Source organism: Sinohyriopsis cumingii, unplaced genomic scaffold, assembly GCF_028554795.1.
Source record: "Sinohyriopsis cumingii isolate HCF-2022 unplaced genomic scaffold, ASM2855479v2 utg002017l, whole genome shotgun sequence".
In the NCBI taxonomy this organism is placed as follows: domain Eukaryota; kingdom Metazoa; phylum Mollusca; class Bivalvia; order Unionida; family Unionidae; genus Sinohyriopsis; species Sinohyriopsis cumingii.
Window position 1 is genome coordinate 341518 of NW_028316105.1, and position 24893 is coordinate 366410.

Here is a 24893-nt window from a genome sequence, read left to right on the forward strand (position 1 = left end):
CGATAATATGTTCTCGACGGAGTTCATCTAACTTCTTGTGTTAATAAGAAATCCTCGCTTCCGTATTCATCAATAACTAAATCAACATTAAATTGTTCTGTGTTTTGTGAAAACGCTGTTCTGATGGCATTTTCAAGTGCTTCTTTGTCATGTATAAAAACCCTCACGTGCTGGTACATTATTTAATATTTATTGGATTAATTTAGAATCGAAGATTCTTGATCAAAGATCTACGATTTTACATATAAATTTATCACAAGCTCTTCTCCACGTAGGTCAATTAAGCGATTAAGGTGGTCTGTGAGTTTGAAATTTATTCGTGACAAATACTGATTATGCGTGCATAAATAAACAGGATTGGTTGGTACTTGCACGATTAAACTTCCAGGGGAAACTTGTGGTGTAAATGTATATAAAATATATCCTTGTTGAGCTTGATTTGATTTTCCAAGATCTATTTGATAACTGCCTTCTATTACGTCACAAACTAGATTAACCATGATTGTCGATGTTATATTAACGATTCCCGGAGATACGTGTCTTCCACCGCCGAGTGGATCATTATTATATCTAAGAACAGTTGCTGGTGGGGCTATTTTTCTCCATGCATTAAGTATTTCAGAAAAAACTTTCCGTGATAAGATCGTTGAGTGATCTTATCAATTCGCCGGTTTCAAATCCTGGTAGTGTAAATTTTAATAATTCTGCTTCAGTTATTTTATAATGATCAGTGTATGCTTGTTTGATACTATTTTTTTCTCTTGTATCTATATAATCATGAGCATTTATTACCTCAATAATGGTCTGATTAAAATATTTAAGATCTAATACAATTTGATTTAAATGTTGTATCGTTGCAATGATCTGATGTCTTAGATCGTCATTAGGATATTCCAGGATATAGTTTTTAAACAACTGTGCTAGTTTCGTTAATGTAGTTGTGTATTCAGTTCTAATTCTGTTAGCATGTAATCTGAAATATCTTTCATAAACAATATTAGTTGAAGTTTTTGCATCAAAATCATAGATAGAAAACGGTGTCATAGGATATCTTTTACCATCACCACGAATAATATAAGTACCATCCTCCATTCTAACCCATGGATACGAATCTTGGTATTCTGGAGTTGTTATAAACCTGGCTTCGTCAGTAAGAAATTCAATTAATTTTGGTTCTGGTGGTCCTTCATATACCGGGGGAACAAGGCCAACCTAGTACGGATCTGATTGAAGATTGATAAATATCAACGGCATAATCACGAGAATGTATCTCTACCGTCGAGGACAGCGTCGGCTCATGAATATTAATAAATATTTTCGCTTCCTTTTCTGTTATTGATTTTATTCTACGTTGAAATTCATCATTGATCTCCTCGATCTCATAACTACCAGTGGGTATTCCAGCAACAATCCAGTCAGGTGTTCCATCGGGTTTGTTTTTATTAGCAAATACGAGCGAATTATTTGTTGGTGTACCATGAAATGATTTTGATCTGATATTTGGCCAGCTGTAATATACCCGTAATTGCGCTAGTGCAATTTCATTAGTGCGAATTGCAGTTGGAAAATTGATATTAAATTCAGGATTAATAGAGCTTACCGAGATCATCGTTGTCTTGTGCGGGGTTGTGTTAGTCACGATCTGCTGGAGTAATTCCGTCATTATTAATACTTGTATCTTTAATACCGATACCTTCATCGTATATTTTAGTTATCATTGAAAACTCGAAATCAGATATAATTCCATCACTGAGACTTGCTGATAACAACGAGGATAATTTCGAGTATGCTACCGTCGCTGTGTGTAATTTTATTATGTAATAGGATAATTTTTCGTTCGTGCAAGTACATATTTTTTTTGCGATGATATTAAGCACACCTGCAATAGTTGTTGCTGCTGAAATACAAATAGTTACAGCTACTGGTGCCATCATTGTCACCGCTGATAATATAACACCCGTTCCAGCAACAGCAGCGGATACTGAATAAATAATCACATCAACGATAACTAATCGTCGTCGATATTTTTTTACTTTTACTGTATATTGTTCGACTTGATCTTTTAGCACCGCCTGCCATTCACGCGCTTGACTGTATCTGTATTGTGCACCGTCCCTATATTTTTATGCAGTAACCAATTGAGGTGTTTCAGCTACAAATTCCAAACACCACCAGTAAGATGTTGCGGTTAATTTCTTATCAGCTGCTTCCAGAATAAATGTTTCTTCAGTTCCGTTATTTAATATAACAGATGCAACCCCGGAAAACCTGTCGGTGGAATGACGCCATGGATACATTGTGAAGATCTCAAATCGCGCAGCACTGAACACGGACAACCTGTACACGCCAGTGACTGTTGCGGTATATTTGATTGTATTATTTTGCTGCGACCATGTTGCAAATCCCGATGATACTGTGTATACGATGTTTGTGATATGTCCGGGAGTTATTCCGGCTGGGATTTTAATCAGACTGGTTTTATTGACGATCTCAGGAATCCCGCTATGATGTCTTGCTGTGTTTGTTTAATCGTGTCTAGGTTAGTTTTGATATCAACGAGTTTCATGTCAATGGCGTGTGGAGTGCCGAAGAATTTATCTATGGCATCATCGGTTTTTTGAAAATTTCTTCGAAATCTTCCAAAAGCGCCTGCGTGAACATCATACTCGGCCCGTAACGTGGATAATTTACCGTCTACGGTGTCGACGTATTTTTTTGTTGCTGCGTCTTCGTCGGATGTTGGATCTCTTAAAACTACTATTTTGTTTCCGTTCATGCTAAGTTCACCTGTCATTATGTCACCGGTATTTTTTACGCGATTAGGAACACTTTTTGCAATTTCATCTCTGATGGTTTTAAGTGACATACTTGAATCCCTGATTTTGCCGCTGTCAGTAAACACGGGTATATTATCCGTAACTGCACCGAGTACTCGTCGAATTATGTTATCCCATTTGATATTGCTCGTTTTTAGTTTACCATATCAATCTTGAAAAATAACAACCTCATCTGGGTCAACTCCAGCCAGGTTCATAACGTCAGCGAGGTCATCCTTAGTCGCGTACTTTGACAAATCAACATCGCCGGATGTTCTTTTAACACGTGAAGAAGATCTTCCGTAAATATCAACCATTATAATAAGACCTGTTGTTTAAAACGCTTTACGCGCAACGAAGCGGTTGCTTGTATAATCATGCACGACTTTATGTGGTGGTTTGGATGATTTTGATATAGCGTTAAGTACATTAATTACTTCACGACCGCATATTGGCGGATCTGTCATTGTTTGTGTGGGTAACGTTGAATACCAAACTTTACAACCAGAGGTTGCTGCGTGGAGTGGTGCAACATACTTGATAAATTCAACAGGTGGAGCTAACCCGTATGAATCAAAATAAACGATTCCACGTGGATCAACCGCGTATGATACCCAATGAGTACCAGGTCCAGAACGTTCATCGAGATTAATAATACCTGTTTCTGGTTTGTTTGGTTGTTTTGGTAATTGATCTCGCATGAAAACACCTCTGAAGTTTTTTATTTTTAATCGTTTAGCAGCATCAAGTAAATCAAAATTTGATGCTGGAACGTCTAACGTGGAAGCCTCAGACCCTTTCCCCAACGAGATCCTGGCAATCTTAAGCCGCATCCCTTTTTTTGTATCCATTTCCTGTTGCTTTCTTTAGAGCCATTCCAGCAGCTGTTCCAACAGCACCTAACGCGGCTGCTTTTGCTACGGCTGGCGCGGCAGCAGCTATTAATGCTGGTATAGCCGCGAGAAGTGGAAAAATACCACCAGTTTTAACTGAGTCCTTAATCGCACCCGCAGAGAGATTGAGTTTGACGCCTGTTTTTGATTGTTTAGCGCCATTGAAATGTTTAAGCTGGCGTTCTGATAATGATAGTTTATTTTGACCACCCGTGATCTGATCTCGCTTTAGTGATATTTTCATTCCACAGTTTTTTGCTGAATTTGATTGAAGGTTTTTAATCTGACCAGGAGTCAGACTGACACTAACGTGATGATATGGCATTTTATGATAAATACTTACCACGCTCGAAATAATAATTAAAGATTTTCCACTGGTGCATCAACGACCCTCATTCGACCACTACCACCTTCAAGTAACATGGCTTTATCGCTAAGTATAACCGCGATTGCTCTGTAATCAACACCACCTGTATTTAATGTTGCTTTAAGATGTATATCAACGACAGATTGTTTTGATAGATCAAGATGCTCCAGTGAAAAATAATAAATCGGATACAACGTCCTGAAATCATATTGTGATATTTGCAACCCAGTATCTACATTTTGATCATGTCCCATGAATGACATCAAATGATGATATGCACGTCCTATGTGATTTAGTGCATAATTTAGTTGTATATTCTCTGTTGGTTCTTGTTGTCCGTTTATCCGCAAGGAAATATTTGTAAGACCTAGTTGGTCAAATATCATATGAGAGTGAACTTGATTACCTAAACGATTATGGTTTTGAAACGCAATAAAAATATGCCGTGGTGCAGAAACACCTTGTTCTGATGCTATATGCCATGTAAACTGACCGTTAACGTTAGTTTGCATACTATCTGTGTTTGTTGTTAACCATGACAACAAGGATTTACCACCTGTGTCCATGAAAGAAATTAATTTCTGTTCTTCTGCGATCGTTGGAGTCATTACCGGTATCCACAGTGAAAGTTTCGATAATACTACTTTACCATCATCACCAGCCGGGTGCCAAAGTGCATCGTTATCATTAACCTTTCTTACAAGAACAACAGTGTGTCTAGCTCCAAAAATAACCTTTTTAACATTCCTGCAAAATCCAAAAATATGCGATAGTGGAATTGTACATGAAAATTTTCTATTGTTTCCTATCAACATATTTCTACGCGCTGCAAATCCCAAGTTGAAATTTTCACTAGAACCATGAACCATCGGCCACACATCGGCATCCGCGTTATTGGCAAAATTTCTTGGTCGTCTTATATTATACGGATCGCTTTCAGGGTTATTAGAATTATCTTTCACAAACATCATTGTGGGACCTGCTGATCTTGTATAATCATCAGAATATCTTGCTAGACCAATTATTGTTGTAGCAACGTCTACATCTTTCTCAATCGATTCAATAGTTTTTCCATCAATCATATACGTGGCGCTATCAAATAATGCCATGATCCCGTTGTTGACGAAACCAACTTTTAATGGATCTAAGTAATTAGTATTATCCGTTTTTATGATTGTACCTTCTACCTCAATAAAAGCCTCAGCGGGTAGAAAATATCTACTTGTGTCATGAACTTGTAGTTCAATTCTTCCACGTTGATCTGGTGTTCGTGCGTCATAAGAATAAAACTGATAATCACGTACCGATTCATCTTTAAGGACAGGTGCTTCCATGTCAAATGCTGTGTCGGATACGCGCTTGAACATTTTATTATAATTATTTTCGTCTAACACATTGACTACCGCGTTCGTAAAGTTCCACCTCGGGAAGTTCCACTTCCTGATATTAAACTTGAAATATTATTTCCCGATTCACCGAGTCCCCGATCTGCTAATGCTGCTAGTTTTTGATTTGCAGCTTGATTTATTATTTTACTCACGTCTGCGGGCATAATTTCAGTACTTGCCAGTTTTACTGGTGGTTGTTGTTTTCGTCTTATTAATCGTGCTAGTCTATCTTTGATCGCCGAGAACGCCTTCCCAGCAATATTGACAATTGCACCAGGAGCTTTTTCACGAACAATATCAATAGCTTTCATCGATAATTGTTTTGCAATAGGCGCTGCTTTTGGGGCTAACCTTGTAAATAATCCCTGAATAACATCACCAAGTCCATCTCCGTAAATAGCCCTATAGACTGGTAATCGTGAGTTTACCGCTCTGACCGATACGGATTTACGATGATTATTGTGTATGATCATCTTATTTTATTTACCATTTGTCTAATCGCGGTGACTAATCATCAATGAGCTCGTCAATAAGCTCTCGGTAAACGCCAATATCCATGATACCACCTTGAAATAATTGCCGACAAATATCAGCTGCTTCATTGGTTATTTCTGGTGAATTATTTCCCGCACGTTTTCCCCCTATAAGAACTTCTAACCGTGATACATCATTGAGTATCAGGACAAACAAAATTATTTTCCAAACCACTGCCAGTAGCTCCTTCTTCTGCTGTTTTCTTAAATAGTCTTAAGGGTGATCTTTCTTCTTTTGATTTTCCAGGTAGCTCTTTAGACCTTTTAAGTTCCGGCTTCAACCTTTGCTGCGGCAAAGAAGATTGTTGTTGTTCTGTTTGTTGCAGAGGTGAAGGAAGTTGATACTGGGAGAATTGTTCCAGTTCCTCTCTATAAAGTCTTCCCACTTCTTTATAAAGAGCTCTGTATTCCGAATCATTACTTTCAACACGTCTTTTGTTTGCATGTATGCGATATATCCATTTAACAATATTATCATATTTTGCCTTTTCATGAGGAGGGTTTAAAAAACCAGATTTGTTAGGTATTACATTGTATATTTTTTCGGGTAATTTTTCTCTTTCAGTATTTCTAATTTCTTCAACAACCCCTTTCCTAAATTTTGCAATCAATTCTAAGTTTTCTTCTACTGGTTTGGGTTCAGATGCAAGTTCTTTTCTCACGTCGGCGACTTCAGTACGCCTTCAAGTATTTCTTCACCGACAGGTGGAGGTTGAGCTGCAGCTATTTCCCTGGCTATGCCAGGTGGAAGATCTCGTAAAATCTTCTTTGTCTGTTTAGTTCTTCTTGCTATTTTTTCAGTTTGTTCTGCTGTTTGTTTTGATACCGGAAGAAGATCTTCCTTGATGACTGTTGTAACTTTCTCAGTAGCTGCAGTAACGGGCTTAAACAGTTTTTTAGTGTCTTCTTCGTACTCAATTTGTGCTTCTTGCTGCGCTTGTAGATTTTTTCTAAATGAATCTCTAACAGGAAGAAATTTTTTGATTGCTTCTAATCGTTCTCGAGCTATTCTTGCAGTATGAGATTCCGGATGTACCATTTTATTATAACATAATGATTTAATTATTATAGCAGCAGAGGGGGCTCGTCTACAATTATTTTGGGGACAAACAATAATCGTAGACGTGGTATTTGACCTCTATGAAGTGTCATTATTTTTTTTGATCCAAACACAAGGTGACCGTTCCCTTAAGTGGTCTGATCGCCCCCTCTGCTGCTACTCATTCAGCAAATATAGAAAATGCAGGTTAACAAGCCATCTTACAGCACAGACAATTTAAAAGTAAACTGTAATTTTCATATCTGGCAAACAATGTTCAATACCAATCACTGACATTTAACAGGTAGTCTGTCTGAAAGTGTTTTTGTTGTCTTGTCATGGATGAGAATAGCATATAAATAGATGCAAGTATATATCTGTAATCTGCATACTGGAAATAAAACCAGGAAATCACATAAAAGAGCAACACTTACCACTGACAGACCTTCTAAAGATGGAATGACCATCAAGTTTATACATGTATCAATAATGTGTCATATCGTATGCAGTGTACCATGAATCATCTTACGTGTCACTGATGTATCATTTCACTTCAAGTACACTATTATAAGTTGAATTTCAGATCTTTCAGTTGTATACTAATAGCTGATGTTTATAAACTATGGTATAAATCCTTTATTCCATGGTTACAAAGCGGGTACTTTCAAATGTTTTTCTTTCTTATCTAATTTAATTTTACAATACTAAGTGTTCTATGTGTTCCTAACTTTAGTCAGATTGTGCCAGTTTCTGCTACTGTCTTTATAAATTTGAGAAGCATTAACACTATGCATTAAAGAAAACTTTAGGTGCAGCTGTGGCCATTGTTCGGTAATGCCCACAGCCAGGGAATGTGTATGTTGTTCTGCAATAGAAAATGTTGCATATAGAAAATGCATGCATACAATTATGGCGATATTTCCCCTCCATATATCATTATCCAGCTGGACAAACTGGTCTGATTACTTTATTGTATTTACCCATTTTAGTAATTGGCCACCATTGTAAAAGTCCACAATAATCCACAATTTTCATCTGGAAGTTTTTGATGTCATTTAAGGTGAAGAGCATTCAACAGTCTAGATTGAATAGACTTTGGTTAAAATATTTTAGCCTTAAATTTAAGAAGAACAATTAATATTTAATTGAATTTGAATACATCTACCTACAAGGTCTGCCTACATGACCACAATAACATTTACTTGAGACCTGTTACCATAGCATGGCTATTCACAGCGGTTTATTGCAGTGGCATTTGGGTGATGTGATGTGATTTTGATTTTTAACGTAGCTTTAACAATTTTTCAGTCATATCGCTACGATGTCTGCAATGTGGCAGTTTATAGTGATGTCTAGCACTGGGACATCATGCCGCAGACATGTAGCATGATGTCCCACCCAGTCACATTATCCTGACACCAGGCTGACCAGTCCTAACACTAACCTCTTAATGCTGAACGCCAAGCGAGGCAGTTGTTAGTACCATTTTTTAAGTTGCAGTGGCATTTGGACATTTCTATTCAGCAGTGTCATCTCAATAATCAATATGTAAACATATTGTTTGGAAGTTTACATCGCCCTGAAGATTGAAAATTTGAAGAATATAATCTATTTATGGTAAAAAATAAACCGTAGATTTTCCTCACACACACACACACACACACACACACACACACACACACACACACATATTTTTAAGGAATTTATCAAATCCCATTAATATATATCCTGGTCCAGTCCCTTTTTAACTTTATCTTCATAAAAATCAATCAAAGCACATTGTCAGCATGCCATTTGCTTTACAACTGAATTGTTTGTGGTTTTGCGGGTTAATACTGTTTGTTAACACAAGATGTGCCATACATGGTGGTCAGTATATTTGGTGGTGTAATAATCTGGCAAGAACCAGAAGCTACTGGACAACTTTCTTACATATCCATATTGGGTTAGCTAAAGCTCACACCCATTTGGTCAAGCCGAGACTTGACCCCACAAGGACAGAGGTGAGATGTCAGTGATCTGTAAAGGTGAGAGCCTCTTTACAATTTAAGAATTGTTCGCTGAAAGTTTGCTAACAATGAATGCATTACAATATCACCCATTCATCTTTTGCTCTCTCTCTCTCTCTCTCTCTCTCTCTATATATATATATATATATATATATATATATATATTCAAAATGAATGCATTACAATGTCAACTATCTATCTATCTATCTATCTGACTGATTGTTGCTGCAAGCAATTATTGTAAAGAAAGATGATCATAAAATTAGAAATCTACAGACCATTTTTCTGGAATATAAATCTTGTTAGCAAAACTGTCACATGTTTTGTCAGTGCAATCGGCCCTGACGGTACCTGACCTCATTGGTGTATAATATTCCATGAACATTGTTCTGATATGTTAGAATTATTTAATATACAGTATGAATATTTAGGTTATGCTGTTCTCAGCTACCTTTGGTTGAGGTAAGGAACCTTATGGCAATTCAGAGTTATGTTTGTCCACTAATGATGCAGCTCCAAAGCAAATGTACAGTCTATGTTGAATGTTAATGCTTTGGTAAAATTAAGGTTTTTACATTCTAAATGTGTGGCTCAAGATAATTTGTTTATTTGTTTGTACATGACATAAAGGGATTGTACCCAATTAAGTTTTACAGAACACACGATACACGACAACCTAACAGTACAAACGTACAAAATCAACATGTTATTAGTGTGAGAGAGAGAGTTATTCAGGGAAGCAAACTAACTTTCCAGCAGTACCTCAGATGCTTTTAATTGCTCATATTTTTCATGCAAAGTGTCTGCATGATCAAACGGTTGATCGTAAAATATTTAGAATGGTGTCCAGCAAGCGATGCATGTCGAAATCGAAAGGGGAAAATAAGCCTCTAAATAGTGTTACTGTATTTACCATATATATTGGGACACAATAAAATAATAATTTTTTTTCTGTTCCAGAACTTATGGTGAAACTTTTTTTCACCTATGTCATATGTCCCAAGACTTAAGAAATGAAATAAACTTGTATTGCATTTGTCCTCCCCCTCCAAGGAATATATTCTTCCAACAATGGATTATTGTTCAAATGTATGGGGAAACTGTGCTAAATCTGAGCTTGACAGGATTTATAAACGTAAGAAACGAGCAGCACACATAATTTTAGATGCATCTATTGATCATCCCTAAAAAGCATTGTTTACAGAACTCAAATGGTTCACAATATATGACAGGATAGATTTTCACAAGGAAGTTCTTTTATATAAGGGTCTACATGGAACTGCACTAGAGTATCTTCAAGACTTATTCAGGCCTTTTTCAACACGATACCAGTTGAGATCAATATCACATGAAAATCTACCACGAAAATCAAGAACAGAACAATTTAGAAAGAGCTTCCAATACTCTGGTACAGTTATTTTGAACAAGCTTCCACTACATATAAAATCTGCTGAAAATATTAGAGTATTTAAGAAGAGATATGAACATATATGTGCTTCTAATAGATAATGGAATTTAGTATTTTAATACTAAACATGTTAAAAGAAACAGTATTTATTGCTATCTTCATATAATGTGCATTACTATACTCTCCTTAGAGGGCCTCAAGGGAGAATAGTCCTTGACTATTGAGTCACCCTCTATAAATAAAGCATTATTATTGTTATTGTTATTATTATTGGATCATTCTAGAAGGTTATTTTCCATTTTGGTAATGGCTGTTTTTAGAAAATTATAATTGTGACCTGAGATCAAGCAGATAACTATATTATCTTGTGACTGTGAGGACTTTACCAGTCGAGTTTTAACATCTAGCATTATATTATTTAATTATTATGTTGTGACCAGTGTGGGCTGAATTTTATTTTCTTCAAATATTGAATTCAAGTGATTATTTTCTCTGGAAATACAAACATGCTCTGATAAAATTCTTGGATAAAGACATTCCCTGGAATTTATGCTGAATTTAAACCTGGAATAATATTTCTGTGATTCAACAAGAGACTGTTGGCACATTAGTACTTTGTAGGCTATAACAGACACGTCATTGCCTTCAATTTTGGATCTCTTTGGGACTTGAACTGAGTTTTATTCAGGACTTTTTATTACTAGGACTTGCGTCTTTAATTCTTGGATTAGTTTTGGATTTAATTTGCAATACCATATGTTCTTTTTTTTTTCATTTTTCACTTTGTATTTTAGGGAAATAAATTATTTGTTAAAATTTACTTGTAGCCCTGGTCTCATCTGACCAGCCTATAACTTTGGTCTCACCTGACCAGCTTTTAACCTCAGCTGTACCTGGCTGACCTTTAACTCTGGCCTCGCCTGACCAGTCATTACTCCCAGCCTAACTTGGTTTACTTTTGACCCTGGTCTCACCAGACCAATATTCTTTCTTCATCTCATTCAGAATCCACAGATGATTGTTGTGACATGATTCCTGTCTGACCCTGATGCAGAAAACACAAGATATACCAAGTTGAGAACTGCCATGATCAATACTAGAACTTGACTGAAGAGTTGACAAATATGTTGCATCTTGGTCTACTGCTAAAATGCTTCCGAAATAAATGTAGTCGAACTTTACTAATTCTGGGTCACTGATAATGAAAATGATGCTTAAAATTGTTGATTTAAAGATATGATGCTGTGTCAGTATATACGACCCTTGACTTGGGAATGGCATAAGTAAGTTATAAAGGGAAATGATCTCAGTTTAAACCAGGAATGACTAAAATACATATTTGACTGGATCTGTGAATACATCTATGACTTGGTGTGGACAGTACTTGTATTTTAGGCAAAACAATGAATGATGCAATCTGAAGTTGGTATAGCATCATGCGTGATATGAATTGTATAATGCTAATCCTAGATGTCATGGATGTTGTCTGTTTGGTCTTAAATGAAAATGGTCATTATCTAACATCCAGTATGGCCTTTACAGTAGCTATGTTGAATACTTTATGTTTACTCTGCCATATTGGAATATAATCAACTGGGATTTTCATCAATAGACTGAATTCTTTTGTAGTCTAGTTGGTCTTAAATAAAAATAGTTCTGATCTAACATTAAATGTGGCCATGATGGTTGCTCTCTGAAATTCTTTTTATTGCTGCTTGTCCTATCTGGAGAGATATAACAGCATGGGGTTTTAATGAGAAGAATAACTATGATAACTAGTCTGACTCTACATCCCCATTGCTTCGGATTGAATTTTTTTTTATTGCTACTTCTAACTGGAAAGGGTTTTTTAATGAGAAGACTTAACTACTTGCTTTGGATTGATAACATTGCAAGATGATTTAATATCCCAGTGGGGAATATAAATCATCAATAGTTAATGGAAGGAAGTTTGAACATTATCATATTGTATCCTGTGTTTCAATATTAGTATTTCTAGCATCATTGTGAATAAAGTATCAATGTATCTTAAAATTTGACCTTAATGGTTGATAGTTGTATTTATCTACAGTTAAAAGTATACTGGTTTATAGACAAAGCTTGTTTTATCTAGAGCACAAAGTATACTGGTTTGCATAATAATTTTGCTTTGTTTCAGAATATTTGGCTTCATGTTTTGGCTGTGGCATAGCAACCACCCAAGCAGTTATTACAACTACTGGAGAGCCCAGTCTAAGTGGAGTCCTATACGTCCCATAGAACAACTTGCTGCTGCCATTTGGTTAGTGACTGTAAAGCAGAACACCATTTTAATACAATCATTTATTTTTGTGCCAGAAATGGTAGACAATATGCAGCAACCTTCTCCAAGATGACAGTTCATGCAGCCATGGCCCAATTCAATATCACTGATAGACTGACATGTCATTGAAGGTGTGGCATGGGACCAACTTGGATGAAGATGTAATGGAATTTATTGGTAAATAAATTTATGAAATACATGTATTCAGCCTTCACTTTTCATAGTGGATTCAGTACATATCAGTAAATGTAGGCCATTGCAGTAATGTTCATTCGTGATTAACAAGCTTGTGTAATTGAAGTTGTTATTTATCTTACATTATCCACAAAATATATAGAATTTATTTTCATTGCGCAGTAGAGGTATAAACATGACTATAATTTCTAATATCCATTCATTTTTGTTTACTGTTGTCTTTACCATTGAGGGTTTCTTGCTATTTCTTTGCAAATGTGAAATTCTTTTCTATTTGCATTGCTCGTATGACATATATATATTTTTACCCCAGTCAGTTTTATTACCACTCCTCTTTTCTTGGAGGACAAAGAGTTGCAAATTGGAAGATTTACTTTTATCTGCTTCACCTAACATAATAAAAAAACTTTAGAGTCACATACACACAGTCAGACCATGTATGCTTTTGGTTGTGTAAGCCAGAGCAGAGTTTTCGTTCTTTATGAGAGAAAAACCTTCAATCGTTCTAAAATAATTTCATAGGGATGAGTAAACTGGGCACTTAGTACATGTCAGAATGATTAGTGGGTTAGTCCCTACTGAACAGTTTTGAACAAGTTAGTGAACTTCTTAGGTATTACAGTTTATTTTTATGACAGAATTTCTAATATGCTCCAGTCCATATTTATGAGCAAACTACTGGTAATTTTAAATATGTTGCAATTCAGTATAACTACAAGAGTTGATTAGACAATAGCAGTAGAGAACTATTCGTTATTCTAAACATGTGATAGTTCAGTATAATACATTAGTTGATAGCAATAGTAAACCATTGGGCAGTTGATTAGGCAATAGGAGTAGTACTTAAATTATCTGTTTTAGTATTACATACTTATTTATCATTAAGATGGTCATAATTTTCATTCATTCAGCTTTGTGTTGATTTTGTTACTTCAGTTGATTAATTTGATGTATCTTTTAAAATGAATCACTCATTTAATAATTTACTTTGTTCTCATATTTATTGTTTGTTTATTTATGCGTATATTTCATTCTTTCTTGTATTATTAATATATATATTATTTTTCATATGGATACAAAGAGAATGAGAATACTTGCACATAGGGAATAAATTGAGAAGTTTTATTGGCTGCTCTGATTCTTTAATAAATCATATGTGTTTTTTTTTAACAGTTAATATGCATTACAGCAACATAAAATGAATTGCCAGAGTATATTTCATCATATGCATGTTTAAATGACAATGCCGGTTTTTCTGTAGAATTAGGCTACCTTAAAGTGTATATAAGTGTATTTATAACTCGTGATTATTCAGCATACAGCTTCATCCTTATAAGGATCTGATTAATATTTAACTTAATTCTTAGATGAGTTTACACACTTTTACTCTTTAAGTGCAATTTAAAAAAAAGATCATTCTTTGCCAGTCATTCCAGTCATTCTATTTCCATTTGAAGATTGCAGTACATATTGCAGACATTTCATAATTAAGTTGGAAACTCAGTTCACCGCCATATATTACTTAAAACTTAATTGTTGGACCCATAAGAAAATACTGCCGCTTGGGCATACAATATGGCCACATCAGCAGCTATCATGAAAATCTTGTTATTACTACTCCTCCATACGGATAGACATATCAGCATGTTGTTTTCACTAAATAGTTATTATGATCTCTGGTTTGACATATTGCCATGGATTTTTCACCAGAAGTTTTTTTATGAAGTCTAGTTGGTTATACGTGAAAATGGTGCATATCTGATGTCTAATATGTCTGCCGTGGTGGTCATCTTGAAAATCTTAGGTTTACTCCTGATTTAATGGTCATATCAGCATGGGCTTTTCTGAGTGAAAGACTGGTTATAATACCTAGTTGGTCCTAATTGAAAATTGTGCCAATCTGATGTCCAGTAATGCCACCACAGTAGATATATTGAAAATTCTGTTTAGTTACTCTTTGAGATTTGATTCTTGCCCCATTGAACTCTTCAACTTGAAATACAACAATTGGTCACACCTTACTTCTGACGAAATACTAAATTATATTATTCAGACATCTGGATTCTTATTGAACAAGATTGAGATCCCACATTGTGTTGCGAACTGTAATGACCATGGCTGCACTAATCATGTGCATATAAAACAGATAATGGATTATACGCTGATATAGTAAAAGCTTTGTCGAACTCTGGTAATAGCTTGACTAGTAAATCCAACCATGGTCACCGGGTTATATCAGGCTGGAATGACTGTGTCAAAGAACTACACAACTTTTGCACGAAATGCTTACCTTATGTGGTGTGATAACGGTAAACCTCATCATGGCCATCTCATTAACCAAATGTGCCAAAGAAGAGCACAATTTAAGTGTGCTCTTAGATTATGTAAAAAGGAGGAAGTAAAACATATGGCAGACTCACTAGCACAAAAATATCAGCCAATGTGGACATGTGAGAAAGCTTGCCAGTAGCTTCTCGTGGGTCGGTGGTTCTTTCCGGGGTTTTCCGGGTTCTTCCTCCACCATTAATACTGGCCGCCATGTATAGCCTATCGTGCTGAAAAATGGCGTTAAACCCCACAACAACAAAAAAAAAAAGCACAAAAATATGAAAATGTCGACCAATGTGAATTCTGGAAGCAATTAAACAAAATGCTATGTCAGCTTCCAATAAAGTACCAATTTGCATTGATGGGAACCATGCTCAGAATAATATATGCAACATGTGGAAAAATTCATTTTGAAGACTTACTCAATAGTTTTCAAAATGAATTGAATAAGAAGCATGTGCTCTCAACATTGAATACCACTTCTGCTTGTATTGAGGTAATCACATTATATGAGATCCAAAGTGCAATAATAAGACAGAAAGGTGGTAAATATCCAGGATTATATATTTTTATTTGGGGAACATTTTAAATTTTCATATGCTAGGCTTCATGTGCTGTTGATGATTTTATTTAGTTGTATTTTTGTGCATAACTTTATACCAGATGATTTCACAAAAGTTACAATTATACTGCTACTAAAAAGCAAAATTGGTAATCTGGTGGACAAATATAACTACAGACCTATAGCTCTCACAACTATTACAGACATGCCAACCCTGACGGGTCCATCTCAGTAAGGCAGTTGATTTTTTTCTGTAAGTTTTACGTTTTCAGTAATGTGTAGCAAAATACCATAAACTGTTACTCTAAAGCTGGAAAACATAATTAAAAATTTGGTATTCGGAACATGCAGTGATGATAAACATTATGTTCAACTGAAAATTTTGTAAAGTATACATGTACTTTATTTACCACTAGTACAGATGCACAATTTGTAGTCCCAAACACTATGGAGCTCAGTGGCTTGATGTAATTCTTGGAAATTCTTTTTTTCATTTCATATGACGATGGCAATCATATTTCCTGCCATGAGTCATACTCGAAATTGGCTCGTGTTGTCCAAATAAACATAATTGTGTCCCTTCCAGCTTTCATTCACAAGAATCTGAATATTCCTTTTTATTTTTCTGTGTTAATTATTAACATTTTTTCAAGAGGCTTATTTCCTTTTTAGTCTTAAACATGCATCGCTTGCTGGATGCCATTTAAAAAAAAATTCTATGATGAACAGTTTTATCATGTAGACGCTTCGCATGAACAAATGTGTGCAGTTTAAAGCATCCAATGTGTTGCTGTAAAGTTAATCTGGTTCACTGACCAATTTCACTGCTTCTAATAATATGAAATCCAAATCAAACATGGAAGAACAAATTTTCTGGAGTTTTCGGCAGTGATCATTTTGTCTGTAGTTTTTGCTTGTAAGTCCGTATTTTATGGGTAAATTTCGTAAGACTTAGGGCAAAATCGTAAGAGTTGGCAGGTCTGCTATTATTTCAAAAATATTTGAATGCATCATGCTGCAAAGTCACAATCTCCAGTAATCAGTTTGGTTTTTAAGAGCAGCATTCAACAGATTTATGCCTTTATGCCTTTAAGGAAGCTGTCAGCTGTTATGTAGAACATGGCAGCCCAGTGTTTGCATGCTTTTTAGACGCTAGTAAGGAATTTGATAGGGTCAATCATTTGACACTCTTTAAAATGTTGATTAATATTAAAATACCTGTCTACATAGTTCATATTTTAGTTAACTGGTATGGCAAACAGTTGTATTATGTGCGATGGGGAAGTGTAATCTCAAACGCTTTACATGTAACTAGTGGGGTGAGGCAGGGGGTATTCTTTCCCCTTTGTTATTTAATATATATATATATATATATATATATATATATATATATGTAATATGAGTTAAATCGTAAGTTGGGACAGTATTAGGTGGAGTTACATCTGCCATCAAATGTGTTGTTTCTTAACAATTTTAGTTTTACTGATGATATGTCAGTGATAAGTCCTTCTATCTCAGGTTTAAGGAAATTATTAAAGTTATGTGAACAATATGCATTTGAGAATGATATGATCTTAATTACAGAAAAATCAGTATGCATGGTCTTTCAATCAGCTTCTTTCAAATTACCATCTCCTCCCCCAGTATGTATGTATGTCAACAGTTATACCTATTTGGATGATATTTTGAAATCCAATCGGTCGGATAATGACGATATGATGAGACATTACCGATATTTGTGTATTCGATCAAACATGCTTCTATGTAAATTTAAGAATTGTTAATTGGATATCAAAATTAGGTTATTCAAGTCTTATTGCTGCACTATGTATTGTGCTCCTCTGTGGACAAACTTTAGTGAATGTATGAATGGTTATAATAATAGTTTATAATAATAGTCTTTGTTTTCTATTAGGTCTTCCTAGATGGAACAGTGCCTCCAACATGTTTGTAAATTATAATGTGTTCAGTTTTGATGAAGTAATGAGAAAGTATTTATTCTCAATGATGACAAGAATATCTAGTAGTAAGAACTGTATCTTAAAATATCTTTTGAACTATGACATTCAATTAAATTCTCATATTATTAGCAGATGGAAAAAATTACTCTTTAAATCACCACCTAATTTCATTTTTAACAATGCAGGGTGCAGATAATTGTGTAGCATATGATGTATCTGTATACTTGTATGTGTGATATTATGTTTTTTTATGTTTACAATGTTTTTACTTTATATCTATATTTTAATTTAGATGTGTGGACTATGTAGTCTGAAATAAAGAATTTGTATCTTCTTATCTTTGTCTTAAATGGTGTGTTTCTGATATCCAAATATGGCCAGCATGGCAGCCATCTCAAAAATTGGAAAGCCAATCAAGAAGATGTGTTTTGTTGGTCCTAAACTAAAATGGTGCTGAGCCCCATTTTAACAGTCCTTTTATTGCTACTCTTGAATAGGTTCTATATTGTATTACAGTAGAACCTGTATTAAAAGACCACTGCTATGTCAGATTAGGCACACAACAAAAATGTATGTTTCTGGTTGGTCGACTGTCCCAGTTTTTCATTGCTGATCCTAGCACTTATTTTCCCCCAGGGTAAAAATTATATTAAAATCTCCAAAATTGATTTGTGCATCTATGTACCAGTTCATTATTCATACTAATCATTATAATATATATAATGTGTCTATCATGATTTTCTTTTTTACAAACATTTAAAAAAAATTAAAATTTCCGAAATTGATTTCTATATCTAATTGAGTTGGTTTAGCCCGGTACTTGAAGCACTTAGTACCTTATATATATATATATATATATATATATATAGTTTTAAAAAATGCCCTAATTTTAAAATCAGTACAATAGGAAACATAATTTTTGTGGCCTTATCTGTTTGTAGAGGCAGATATTAATAATAATTCATGCATTGTATAAATTAAAGATTCATTATATATATATATATATATATATATATATATATATATATATATATATATATATATATATATATATGAATATGTATGGCGGTTTTAAATCATACATGATATTTTTTTTCTGCAGATATGACAGGTAGGACCATATCAGCAAAATAACCATGGCAAGTTCCAGTGGTGGCTGTTACACATCCAGCCAGGAGACAACACACTTTGCACGCATTTGCAGAATAGTGGTTGATGTGTTAAGAGACATTCTCTGGCAGGTGCTAATACATGAAATTCCTACAGCTGATCTACCGAACAGAGTTCAGGCAAATCAAAAGAAATTGGGAAAACTTGATGCAAAGATAAATAAATGGTTGTGTGGCATATCTCCTTCCTCACCTGAGATTCCCATTGCCGAAAAGTTTGATGTCAGCTCACTTTACACATTAATAAGGAACTTTTGTAGCCAGGTCCCAGCTCCAAGCACACAGTGGGGAAAAACCCCACCCCCAGGTGGAAAAGCATTGGGCGATGACATAGAGAGAGTAAGAGAGTTCAGGAATACTCTTTATGGCCATGCAACACAGGCTAACATAAACACTGCAGATTTCAACAACCTTTGCAGTGATATTAAGAACATTGTCAGCAGGTTTGATGCATACTTTAGTTCCAAATCCATGAAATGTGATTTCATAAGGGATATTGATACCATTCTTACATGCACTATGGACAAACCCCTTCAGGATACGTACATTGACAAAATGAAGGAAATTGCTGTTTTATCAGGTATTAGAGCATGCTTTAATCCATAATTCAAGTTATTCACGGAGCAGGATATGAATACATTCTACAAGGTGGAAATCTAAATTGTCTTCTTGAGATATATTTGCCTTTTAAAAGTTCATATATGAAATCATTGTGGTCTTCTTGCTGAAATTTTCAGCATGATTTTGGGCCACTGTTTAATTTTTGTATACATGGTTAATAAAAAAATGATTAATGCACAAATATAATTATGGCGAGGTTTTGAAAATTGAATTTTAAGCTTCACCTGCAAAATGCAAACTTTTCATTTATTTATGCATCATTTACTGAACTTGACTCATTTTATGCCAGTATTTAGAACCAAACTGGGTGTTTTAAACATGATAACTATTTAGTTGTATTTAAGGAAAATGTAGAAGTGACAGCCAAACAAAACCTGGAAGAAAACAAAATTAGATTTACCATTTGAAGCCATTGATTCTGCTTTCTTTTCCATTTTATATTTTATTAATATTTTTCTTGATGAAACCATCAAAGCCAGTAAGATTGAAGTATGTAATTTTTGTATATGCAACTTCGACATTGCATACAATATATATTTGAACAAGTCTACCAGTATATTACTTTCCTATTTTTTTTTTACCTCATTTTAAAGGTAGAATTTTAGAGAAAATAATATTTACTTGTGTACTTGTTTACACTTGTCAATGTGATGGGTTTAAAGATTTATAACAGTATTGTTCTACTCGTTAGCCAATCACACCTTAAGGTATTCCAAAGACGTTAGTTTACGTTTGTGAAACGATATGTAAGGAAACTAATCATGCTATATCAATATTAGAAAATATATCAAGAATACTATTACCTCAAAATATTAGGAATTGAAGATTGTGAGACATAGCTACAGAGAAATAGTGAACAGCAAACACTTGTATGTACATTTAGGCAGACCTGTGCACCCTCCGCATATTTTGTATGGGGAAAAAAAGCAAAGAGTGAAATATGACTTTCAGGTGCCAAATCCAATTTTGTATAAGATGATAATACGAAAAATAGTTATTTAGCAAGTGCGAAACTAAAGTAAAAGAAGTGCAAATGATAAAGCAAAAACCGCCAGGGTTAGTTAGCTCTATATTAAATATGAGGGTTGTGTGTAAAATGCTGTGACTAGGCACATGTATAGGGCATCTTTGTGCTCCATGTGTAGTGTAAACAGCATGTCTGAGTGAGGTTTGGAAAATGAATTTAAGATAACATCTATGAGGAATAGAGTGGAAGAAGAAGAATCATCTTTATTTGATGTCTCGATACAGCAAGACCTGGTAGTTCATTTCTGCTAGCAGAAAGGGTGATACTTATGCCTCCCGCAGACTTTGTGACACAGTATTTCCGTTGGGAGTGGTGTTGAAAATGACTTGTCTTGCCACATAAAATAAGATAAGCAGAAAGAAATCGACATGGCTAGAAAATCAATTCCAATTACATTGTTCTTTTTGCGTAGGAAACATTCGACCAACTGCAGTATGAATCATTCCTCACATTGACAATTACATTGTTCTTTTCGCGTAGGAAACATTGGACCAACTGCACTATGAATCATTCCTTGCATTGACAGTTGGTTACAAGATGGAATAAGGATGTATTGGTAATTTGGTGCAATACCAGTAGTGTGCACTTGTCAAGAATACTGAAAACTGACATGAACTACTTAAAATTTCTCCAAAAATTCCGAAAAGCATTTAGATGGTGTGCGCAGGTCTGATTTAGATGAATATATGTATGGGTAGACGGATTGATAGACAAGTGTAGTTTTGATTCGGATTCCAATCCTTCCATCAGTTTATCGAGTTTGCCTATATGCTGTTAATTGTGATACTCAAGCCATATATACTTTCCAAAATTCATCTTTCAAAAGCTTTGTGTCTTATAATTAAAGATTCCAATTCATATCATGTAGAATGTCTATAGACAATACTGTTATTTTTCTCAGATGATGTGAAAAATGTAAAGCAACAGGTTGGCAGTGTAATGCAGCAAGTTGATGGCTTAAAGCAGGAACTTGGTGATGTAAAGCAAAAAGGAGAAAGTGTTGCAAAAGGTAAGATATGTACATAAGGTACTCACCATTTTAGTAAGAAATGAAATATTTGCTCTTGATCACGATTATATGTCTTCTCAAATGATGCAAACCTAATGATTTTATTTGTTGTTGAAAAACATTTCTTAAAATATCTATCCAGTTGGAAGTACCATGTTCTTTCATCAATGATATCTCTTCCAAAATCTGTCTTGGGATGTCCTGCACTAGATTCAGGCTGATAACATGGTACCAGGCTTACATAGTTGACCCTCTAAGGTTTTCATTTGAGAATCTTCACATTCTGGCCCCCACACCAAAACTGTAGACCCTTCTACACGAGATTCTCATGTGACATCTAACTTAGGTTAATCTCATGTGCATTTTAAGATGCAAATTAGGTAGAATTCACCTGAGCAAAAAGAGTTTAATAAGAAAATCACATGTGCAGGAACTGTTAACATGAAAAATTTCTTGCCCACATAAGCAAGTCTGTTCATGTGAAAATGGCATGCTTATCAGCAAGATCTTGCTCATGTGAGTAACATCTTGCTCACATGAGCAAACAAAAAAAAACCCCACAACTATAGTATTTAGTTTTTATTGAATACATACATCTTTTGACAGAATTAAACAGAATAAGATCATATTCAAATCTAGTAGTCATAAGCATATTTGAATTCAATTATTGATCATTTAATAGGTTTCTCGCATGAGAAAAATAACTAGTGTTTGTGTGTATGTATCTGTTATATTTAATACATCACATTCATTCTGAAAACTTTAAGGTCATAATGAAAGATACTGCAGGAAATTTACTTCACATTAAAGGAGACCAGAAACCTATGGAAATATAGAATAATAACGTTGTTGTTGTTGTTGTTGTAGGGTTTAACGCCGTTTTTCAGCACGATAGGCTATACATGGCAGCCATTATTAATGGTGGAGGAAGAACCCGGGAAAACCCCTGGAAAGAACCACCTACCCACGAGAAGCTACTGGAAAGCTTTCTCACATACCCTCGAACCCACGCAGACAGAGGTGAGATGGCAGTGATCCGTAACGGAGAGTGCTTTAGACCACTTGGCCACTCGTGGGCCCCTAGAATAATAATAAAAGCACTATGGCAGAAAACGTTATTCTGAAATATCATCTGCGACCATAGTGCCAATATTTAAATATTGGCCTATCTTCTAGGAGCTGAATTTTCGTGACCTAGTATGCAAAATTTCTGCGCCTATTCGGTTACTTTCAGGATGTGACGTCATAGTAGCAACTACAGCAGCCCAAGTGGGAGTTGCCATAGTAAAAGACAATGCCATTTTGCGTTGCTTACGAGTGTAATAGAACATTAAGAAAAGCCTGTAGACAACATTTTTTTCTTTTCCGAAAGATAAGGCATAATGAAAGAATGGATACATTATTACAAACAAGTCGACTTCAAAGCAACATCATACAGCACTCTGTGGTCGTTACATTTCTCAAAGTAATGTTATGAGAGGAATCATGAAAAAATGGCAGCTCAAAGATACACAAATGCTAGGCCTAGACTAAAAGTTGGCACTGTTCCAGACATACCTTAGGACATTTTAAATCCTGGGAAAAGTGTTAAACGTGTGAGTTACGAAAATAGGTGAAATGAGTAAATATATTTTCAAGATGTTGACATACATGCCTTAACACGGCACAATCTAAATCAAATCTAAATCAAATCACCACTGCCCGAGGTGAAATTTAGATCTGATTTGAATCAAATGGAAGTTTTGCTAAAAATAAGATTCTAAACCTGTCATGTTTCAAGAAAACACAATTTTCAGTAATCCTAAAAAAAATTAGAAATTAAAAAAAAAACTTTGAGTGTATGCATGGTACAGGTAGTATGTATAAACATTAATCGGTAATGATTGGAACTGATATAAAACTATCCCTTTGGCAGTTTAAATATCAGCGATTAAAAGAAAAGAGGTCAAGGTTTCACATTAACTGGCTGACATTAGAAACTGGGGGGGTGGGGCAGACTATTGACCCAACCCCCTTGCCCAATGTGTGAGCGCACATGGAACATGCTTTTTCTCCCTGTGATACGCCTTATTATTCCCCCCAGGACAAGCCCGTTTTGCATATTCTGGTCAGCTCTGGCTAAATTGCAAAATAGCTAAAGTTTTGATTTAAGTACACAAACAATAAAGCCATTGTGACTAATAAACAGTAATTCTTATCCTTAGGACATACTTCAAAGAAACCATGTTCGACAGTGTGTGTATGTAAGCATCAGCAATTGATTGCCAAATAAATGATGCCTATTTTGTTGTTACTTACGATGCCATGGACTTCATTTTAACAGTTCAAATCTGCAGTCACAAGTTAATGTGCATGTGGCAACTATTTTTCCCACGTTTTGTGCTCAACCTTATTTCCTTAGGTTTGTCTTAATGCATGTACCACTGTTTGCAGAATAAAATATTTATTCTGAATTAGTTCTTTGGGGGCACATATACTGCATGGTATATTTTGTTTTATTCCGTGTTTTAATTTAATTATGGTAATTAAATGTTACATATACGGTAAAGGAATGTCAGGTGTTATCTGGTCAAGTTTCTTTGGCAGAAATGGAGATGTGATTTTGTTTGCGGAGAAAATTTCACAGCATTCAACTCTTGTAAGAAAAGATTCAATCCATTATTGGGAATACTTGTGCATGATCTTTAAGCTTTTCTAATTACATTTAGCTCACCAGGCCATAAGGCTAGGTGACCTTCAGAAATGGCCTCCTGTCCATATTTATTGTCTGTCCATCAACAATTGCATTTTACCTTTTTGGGATTTGTAGTTCTCAACTGATTTCAGTACAGCCCAGAGTAAATATCATGTAAATTGCAGAAGTGCTTTATAAAGAGCAAGATCCTTGCATATTGAGTGATTTAATATTTCCTTAGGTTTGTCTTAATGCATGTACCACTGTTTGCAGAATAAAATATTTATTCTGAATTAGTTCTTTGGGGGCACATATACTGCATGGTATATTTTGTTTTATTCCTTGTTTTAATTTAATTATGGTAATTAAATGTTACATATACGGTAAAGGAATGTCAGGTGTTATCTGGTCAAGTTTCTTTGGCAGAAATGGAGATGTGATTTTGTTTGCGGAGAAAATTTCACAGCATTCAACTCTTGTAAGAAAAGATTCAATCCATTATTGGCAATACTTGCGCATGATCTTTAAGCTTTTCTAATTACATTTAGCTCACCAGGCCATAAGGCTAGGTGACCTTCAGAAATGGCCTCCT

At 34.9% G+C, this 24893-nt stretch overlaps 1 protein-coding gene across 1 annotated transcript in view; it reads left to right on the plus strand.

The window, feature by feature from the left end:
• Positions 1-24893, plus strand: part of LOC149771233 (uncharacterized) — a 66233-nt gene that overhangs the window by 27115 nt on the left and 14225 nt on the right. Inside the window, exons 3-5 of the mRNA XM_089948678.1 lie at positions 12791-12932; positions 18904-19550; positions 21520-21627. Of these exons, the coding sequence (XP_089804804.1) occupies positions 18938-19550; positions 21520-21627 (721 nt within the window). The 5' untranslated portion in view covers positions 12791-12932; positions 18904-18937. The remainder of the gene's footprint in view (positions 1-12790; positions 12933-18903; positions 19551-21519; positions 21628-24893) is intronic.